Genomic DNA, 8,487 nt, shown 5'->3' with positions numbered 1-8,487 from the left:
AAATCACCTGCATGTAGCAGATGCAATTTTCTAAACTTCATCATTGATGAGCCTATTCCAAAGCAGAATTCTTCAGCAATACAAAAGACACAGGCTAAAATAGTCCTCACAGTTCTACTTTAAAATAGATATATTCAAAATATAATAATTCTCCAGACCATTATTTTTCCTAACGACTAAACTCTAAATTAAAAGAAAAAAAAAATTGGAGGTTTTCAAACCAATGATGTGTGCAGCCCATTCTCATGACACAGTCATTTAAACTTCTCACTCTGCATGAGAAAGTTTTTTATTTCTTCCCTTTGTCTTGCAGAATAATTTAGGTTCCCACCTTGGCCACGATTCACCAACTGGAGTAAGACCACAGATAAAAGTGAGAAAGAAACACAGGCAATGAAGAAAACTTCTAAAAACAGATATTCCCCAAGTATCCAATATCATGCCAGCAATGATGGAAATGACTGCCAACCCAAGATTCTGAATGGACCGCATGAAGCCATATGCAGCTCCCAGTTGATGTTCGGGAACTACAAACACCACCATTGGCCACAATGCACAGGCAAGCAATGAGTAGGAGAGTCCCAGGAGACACACAGCAACCCACCACTGCACACAGAACCCAGATGATGTTCTTTCCTGTTTTATCCACCAGAAGCCCAAATACTGGGGACATGGGAGCTGATATTGCATATACAATACTGTTAACAGCACTCGCTGCCTGGGAGGAAAATCCAAATTTCTCTGTAAAGAAAACTTTCCCAAGTCCAATGAACGGGAACACAGCAACATAACAGCCGACACAGATGATGAATATGAGCCACAGGGGGAAGGAGAGGTCCTTCACATCAGTTAACTTGATAACTTCACCCGTTTTTCCTTGCTCTTTACGAAGGATTCGTTCTGCTCTCTGATCCAAGTAAGCAAGGGCCAAGGCACAGACTAGTGAAAGAAGACATGTTATACCCCCGATCGTAAGTGTGACCCCAAGGGTTGTGTGACCAGCAGAACCCAACGAAGCTTCAACCTTAGAATACAGCCACCCCATAAGGTTCATGTTTACTGTACTTCCAATTCTAGCCATGCTAAGCTGGAGTCCAAACACCAAGTTTAATTCTTTGCCTTTAAACCAACTCACAGCATATGTATTCTGGGCAACTGCTAAGGACTCCCCACCAATCCCAAACACAAACTTTCCAAATTCCATCAGCCAAAAAGCACGAAATATTCCACCCAGAGCAAAAACAACCTGTCCAACACAAACAAAGCAACTAAAAATAATGGTGCCCCATCGTATTCCAAATACGCGGTCTACCAAAAAGCCACCAAAGAAACACAAAACTACATTGGGCCAAGAATACCAGGCATACAGCAGCATGAATTTCGTGGTAGTCACCTGCATATCCCGTTTAACCTGAGTCTGAAGGGCAGCAGGATTATCATAGCAAAAATAGCCGCCGAAACCAAGGAGGCATATCAGCAACTGTGCCAAGAGCCGGTGCGCCAGGCGACTGGTGTCGCAGAGGGCCGGCAGCGCCCCGGGGGCAGGGGGTGTAACGGGGGCGCCTCTGCCGGCCTCGTTGGCGCCGCCAGGCAGCGGCGCCCTCGCTTCCTCCTCCTCCTCCTCCATCGGGCCGACAGGAGACCGAGAGACGACAGTCTGCAAACTTTTATATGCTCTTAGAAATGCCATTCTCCATTTCAATTCCTCAGTTTCTTAATTATCATTTTATATTCTCCAAGCATATACCATCTGATAACTTGGAAGAGGAAGGTTACAACTTTGATAACAAAAAGAAGTCAATCTAAAATGAAACACCACTTAAAACACAACACAATGAAGTGGAAAATTCTCATTGAGACATATTAGCTTACAGACCCCTTTTTCCTCAATATATTTGGAAAAGAATATTCAATGTCCACCTTGTTGATTTCCCTCTCTGCTAGGAATTAGCTTTATAGTATTTGTAAACTTGTTAATTTAATCCAAAGCCACAGGAAGTTTTTTTTTAATGACATCAATAGCACAAAATCTCGTTAAAAGTAACAATTTTGTTCAACCAACATTTTTTTTTTCCATTTCTACTTAGGTAGTTTACAGTACACTTGAAAATCAGTACTGTTAGCAGGGATATGGGAATGGATTGATGAGTGTGCTACAAGACAAATGACTGATTTTTTTCCCATCTATACTCAGCACTGCAGTAGCAAGGCCATTAGTCCATACCCAGAGTCTCTTTATGGCTATGAGGAAACTTGGGAGAAAGAAACTATCATCACCTTCAGTGAAGACAAGGAGAAAGAACCATGCCAATATCAATCCCAGTTCCCATTAGGCTAATATGGCAGCACTGAGACCACACATTCAGAAAGTCTCCACTTTGTCTTGAATTGCACAGGTGACCATTATGAGCTTAAAATGTGTCACTCAACCCTAGGGTCCATGACCAGACAGTGTAACTGTCGTGGATGGTGTTAAACTATGAAATTTGTACCAACTATTATCATCTGAATAAATACCTTCGAATCCTGCTGAGCCCCAAAATCCCATACACTTGACATAAAATACGTAGAGAACTGAAGTGAAAATGCCCTCAACTTACTAAGTATTCTCTGATTAGCCTAAATTAACACTTCCGCCTGTTCTTGGCTTTAAAGAGAACTCTTTCAGAGTTTGCCTATTCAGATCCAGCATTAGTATTTGAAGTTTTGCCTAATTTCTCCCTGCAACTCACTTCCCTTTGCTCCCCAAACACTACTCTCACTTGACTTTTCTCCTGCAGTCCTTCACACTCCTTTGTGATTCCCTCTCTTGTTCTGACAGATTGGTAAATTTCTGTCTACACCAGTATTCTATCTTAACGTCTCTACTCACTCTACGTTCTTTAGTAATTATATCCATAGGCTAGCTCTGAAATGCCCTCTGCATAATTATGAACCTCACTTTCTATTTGCAGCCTGACCTCTCTGCTGCACTCCAGACCTGTGTATTCAGTACAGCTCTTAGACGTTTCACTTGACTCGATCACACACTGTGACACACGCAGTTCACCACTAATATCCTAACTCCTCCTCTTTGGCCAGTAACACAAGAGAAATTAGAGAAGCCACGTACTCCTTCATCATCCTCTCTTGCAACTAGGGTTGACCAAGTGATACAGTTCTAGCCAATGAGATATAAATAGTAGTTTTGCACAAAGGCTTCTGGGAAAGCAAAATCTGTTGTTTGTTCCCTGTCCTTTTTTTTTTTTTTTTCCTAACGCCTGGTGATAGTTTAGTGCCTTTTCATATATTTCTTAGCCTTTTGGATGTCCTCTTTTGTCATGTGCCCATTCAACTTCTTCCCCATTTTTTCTATTATGGTACAGCTTTTAACTGATTTGCAGGAATCCGTCTGTAATGTGGAAACAAGTCTCTCTTGGATATAGATCTTGAACGTATTTTATTATAGTCTCTGGGTTGCTTTTTCACTTTCTTACTGGTGTCCTTCAATGAACAAAAGTTCCTAATTCTAGTATACTCTAATTTGTCATTTTTCTTTCCTTTATGAGTAATGTTTTTCATATTCTGTTCTGAAAATCTCTGCCTACTCCAGAATCACGAAGATATTTTCTGTTTCCCTCTAACATTATGGTGGCTTTAATTTTGTAATTAGTACTGAAATCAATCTGGAATTAATTTTATATACTGTGGGGTAGAGTACAGATGGGCCTTTTTCAGTATGTATATACCAAATATACCCAACACCAGCTAGTAAACTGCTCCTTTGCCAAGGCACCATAATGTCATAAATCACACAGTCATATGTGTGTGGGATTGTTTCTGAGCTATGGTAGTTCCTTGATCAGTCTGTCTGCCACGTACCAACACCAGACTTTGAATCGTCACAGCTTTCTAGTAGGACTTGATATCTTGGGTGAACATCTTCCATCTTAGTTCTCCCTAAAGATTGCCTTGGCCTATTTTTTGGCCCACTGATGTCCAGATACATTTTAGAATCAGTTTTTTAGTTTCTCCAAAAGTAAAGAAATAATCTGCTATGGTTCTGACTATGATTACATTGAGTCCACAGGGAAAACCTGGGAAAACTGCCATCTCTGGACACTGCATTTTCCAACCCATAAATGTAGTATAATCCCTCCATTTATTTGGGTCTTTATTTTGAGAATGTTTTCTAGTTTATATTGTACATAGTTGCACACATTTTGGCATATTTTGTTAAGTTTACTCTTGGGTATTTTATGCTATTATAAGTAGTATATTTTATTTTATTTTATTTATTTATTTATTTTGCGGTGCGCGGGCCTCTCACTGTTGTGGCCTCTCCCGTTGTGGAGCACAGGCTCCGGACGTGCAGGCTCAGCGGCCATGGCTCACGGGCCCAGCCGCTCCGCGGCATGTGGGATCCTCCCGGACCGGGGCACGAACCCGTATCCCCTGCATCGGCAGGCGAACCCTCAACCACTGCGCCACCAGGGAAGCCCTGCTATAGAACTTTTGTAGATATTCTTTATCTAATTATGGAATTCCCTACTATTCCTGATCTACTAAGATATTTTTTCTTTTTTTTCCTAAGGTATTTTATAATCATATGATTTCTCTCCCTTTTTCTGTTAATGTACTGTATTACATTGCTTGATTTTTAGATGTAAATTGCTTTTTCATCCCAAGAATAAGTCCTATTTGTTTTAATCTATTACCCTTTTTCTTCATCGCTAGATTAGCAATTGTATTCATTTGCTAAAGCTGCCATAACAAAGTATCACAAACTGGGTGGCTTAACAGAAATTTACTATTTCCCAGTTCTGGAGGCTAGAAGTCTGAAATCAAGATGTTGGCAGGGTTGCTTCTTCCTGAGGGCTATGATTGAAGGATATGTTCTAGGCCCCTCTCCTTGGCTTGCAGACATCCGTCTGTATGTTCACATGGCACTCTCCCTGTATACTTGTTTGTCTCCAAATTTCCCCCTTTTATAACGTTATCAGTCATATTAGATTAGGGCCCCCTCTAATGTCTTGCTTTTAACTTGATTACCTCTGTAAAGACCATATCTTCAAATAAGGTCACATTCTGAGGTACTGGGGGTTAAGAGGTCAACATAGGAATGTGGGTGGGGGTGGGGGAGGTGGGGAGGGAGAATGGACATAAATTAACCCATAACAGATATATAAACATATTTTGTTTAGAATTTGTACGTCAATTTTCATGAGAGAGATTTGACTGTAATATGCCCTTCTTGTCTTTGTCTTGTTTTAATATTAAGGTTATGCTGACTTATATTTGCAAATTTCAATTTCTCTGATTACCACAATGATTGGGGATTTTTACATGTTTGTATTTTGTCTTCGTATCTTGTGGATTACCTCTTCATGTCTTTCACATCTTTTGCTTTGAGGATACATATTTTTCTTATTAACTAGGAAGAATTTTTATTATAAGTCTTTCTGCCTACTGCATTATGCTATATTTTTTCCAGTAGATTTTATATGTTTTTAGGTAATTAGATATTATTAATACATAGGTATTCAAGTTATAATTCTCTTTGTGGCTTTTACTGTTTACTGTCATGTCCCCTCCTAATGAAACCCCCCCTTCATGTCAAAATTGTAACATTTTCAACACTATTTTCACTACGCATTTTATTGCTTAATTTTTGTATCTGTATCTTTAACATATCTGCAATTTCTCTCAGATAACATAACCATCTAAATTTATTACCTTATATACTTAACTCGTTGCTTCTATATCACTTAGTGGATAGTCCAACATTTTAACCCTGATTTGAAATGTTAACTTCAAAGTATGATAAATTTGTATTCAAATTATGATTTGTTCTGTACTTTCAATTCTTCTCAACTCAGTTGTCTATCACTATGTAAACCAATACCCACTTTAATTAGTGTACTTTTCTAATACATTATAATATGTTTAAGATTAAATACTATGGCAATGTTACATAATTCTCGACACACTTCTTTTAAAATTTTGCCCATGCTATTCTCATGTGTTTATTTGTTCAGATAAACTATAGAATCCCTATTGTTAAGATCAGAAAAAAATAATATGCCACTGGGATTTTTATGAGAATTGTGTTAAATGTATAAACCGACGTGAGATATAATTATTATCTTTATAATTCTAAGGCATCCATCCAGGAAAACAGTATGTGTCTCCATTTAACCAATCCTTCTAAGACTGTTTACAGTTTTGTAATTTTCTTCATATAAGTCTTGCACATTTGTGGTTAAGTTTGTTCTTTGGCTTTAAATTTGTTTGATGGGGATAGAATATTTTGTTTCATTTTACTTCTAATTGGTCATATGTGTTAACTTTCAAACTGTAAATGTTATTTTTAAATTTATTTATGAATACTTCTTCTCACATCATTGAGGATAGCCGCTCAGATTGTAATGTAAAATTCCAGTGTGCTGTTTTCATATACACTGCAATATAAATGATACACCCTGGAGTTGTCTGCAGCCTCAATATTTTAATATACTTAATGGAATTTGGCTTTCTAGATAAAAAATTGTATACTTTAACATCCTTTATTTTTGATTTTAAATTAATTAGTACTTTTAAGAAGAAAGGCAAATATTCTTTGAAAGTTTAAATGTTCTGTCTTCTTTGTTATCATCTCAGTAGTTCACTCAGGATTGCAAGCTATAGAAATGGTACTGATGCCAACAAAATGGTTATGTAGATAAGGAAAGAACATTCACAGTAGAGGGACATGCAATATTTTTCCTCACACGGCGCACTTGTCTCTATCACTGTTTCCACAATCACATTAAACTCAGTAGGCTTAACGCAGAGCTAATCTTCCTCCTCACGCCAAAGAGCCACTCCTATTGGCCTATCCTTTTTCTATCAACTGGTCACAGGCACACTAAGTTTAAAAAGCTCACAGGCACCTTCTCAACCTCCAACAAATCCACATATTCAATCAGTTCTTCCCTCATGATGCATTTCAAGTCTACCTTTGTATTTTCTCTTTCACTGCCAGGGTCCTAGACAAGGCTCATGTTACCATAGTCTGGCTTCTTTAATTATAACACTCTAACACAGAAACGTTATCATTCTTACTCCGCACATAAGGTTTAGCCCCATTCTCTGGGACTAATTTTTGTCCAGGGACAACGTTAGTACTCAGCCCAGTAAAAAAGCATCAAACTTGGCTTGACCATTTGTTTTTTTCTGAGTCCTCAGTAGGGGGATTCCCTTCACCGTTCCCTAATCATATTTGACTACCTTCTACCACTGTTCCTGCAGCCACTCTTCGAACTTCATTGACTTCGCCTACAGCCTAGTTTCCTAGAGTCGCGGTCCCCAGAACGCACCACCAGAGCTCCCCATTGAATGCACTGCTTGAGCTTCTGCCATCTCGGAAGCGCTTTAGCCTCTGCCAAGCACCAGTACCAATTGGCTTTGATCTTATAATTCGTTTGGATTCTTCTATCACATGACCTCCCCCAGTTTCAGGTCAGTCTTTGACCTTAGGAAAAACGTTCCAATCTTGTTCCCGTATTCAAAACACTGACCTTGGCTTTAGTCTACAGGTGTTCCCGGATCACTTAAATAACATCAGCAATCAGTGACTGCTTAAAAAGAATAATTAAAGAAAGCTGACATGTTTAAAACAAATGGCCACACAGGAACGCTAACCAGATAATAGAGAAAAAAAGAGCAGTTTTCAGTTTCCTGAAATATGCATCTCTCATGATTCAACCATTAAAATCAATCAGCCGAATGCTTTCATTTATAAATGTCAAAATTGTGCAAATTTTTACTTCAAAGTAAGTGCCTCAAACAATATTGCTGGGACTTCCCTAGTGGCACAGTGGTTAAGAATCTGCCTGCCAATGCAGGGGACACGGGTTCGAGCCCTGTTCCGGGAAGATCCCACGTGCCACGGAGCAACTAAGCCCATGAGCCACAACTACTGAGCCCACGCACTGCAACTACTGAAGGCCGTGCGCCTAGAGCCCGTGCTCCACAAGAGAAGCCACCGCAATGAGAAGCCCACGCACCACAACGAAGAGTAGCCCCCGCTCGCTGCAACTAGAGAAAGCCCGCGCACAGCAACAAAGACCCAGTGCAGACATTTATTTATTTATTTTTTAGAAAACAATATTGCTATGTGAAAACTGAAAATGTCAACACTTTCCATTGTATTTTATTACTTGGAACTGTTAGTGTTTATGTCAGACATATAAATAAAACAATGAGGAACTTTTCATTTCTAGGGTGATACTTGAAAATCACACAGAATTTCATCATGCCTGCAAGAATGCTTGTTGGAAAATGACCTCAAATATCATGAGAGCTCTCTAATCTGACTCTTTGAGGTTTGTGTTCTTGCATTTTCTTCTGTGTGGCAGAAATAGCAAGTCTTCTCTAATAATTATCAACATTGATAGAAGATGTCATTAGGGCCAGGTTTTTTTACAGCAGAGGGAGAAGTATGTAGATGCATTTTTTATATGCCTA

The 8,487-nt window shown here is 39.0% G+C and overlaps 1 protein-coding gene across 1 annotated transcript; it reads right to left on the bottom strand.

Moving 5' to 3' along the window:
- Window positions 1-245: 245 nt before the first annotated feature.
- On the bottom strand, window positions 246-1,627 carry LOC309839209 (lysosomal dipeptide transporter MFSD1-like; the record flags this gene model as incomplete). The annotated part of the gene is given in 3 exon segments (XM_082680859.1): window positions 246-419; window positions 421-604; window positions 606-1,627. Coding segments are annotated over 3 exon segments (1,371 nt in total). The 3' UTR covers window positions 246-254.
- Between the last annotated feature and the right edge of the window lie 6,860 nt (window positions 1,628-8,487).

The sequence above is a fragment of the Grampus griseus genome (assembly GCF_964374135.1).
Source record: "Grampus griseus genome assembly, chromosome: X".
Lineage (NCBI taxonomy): Eukaryota > Metazoa > Chordata > Mammalia > Artiodactyla > Delphinidae > Grampus > Grampus griseus.
This window is presented reverse-complemented; position numbering and strand designations above follow the sequence as displayed.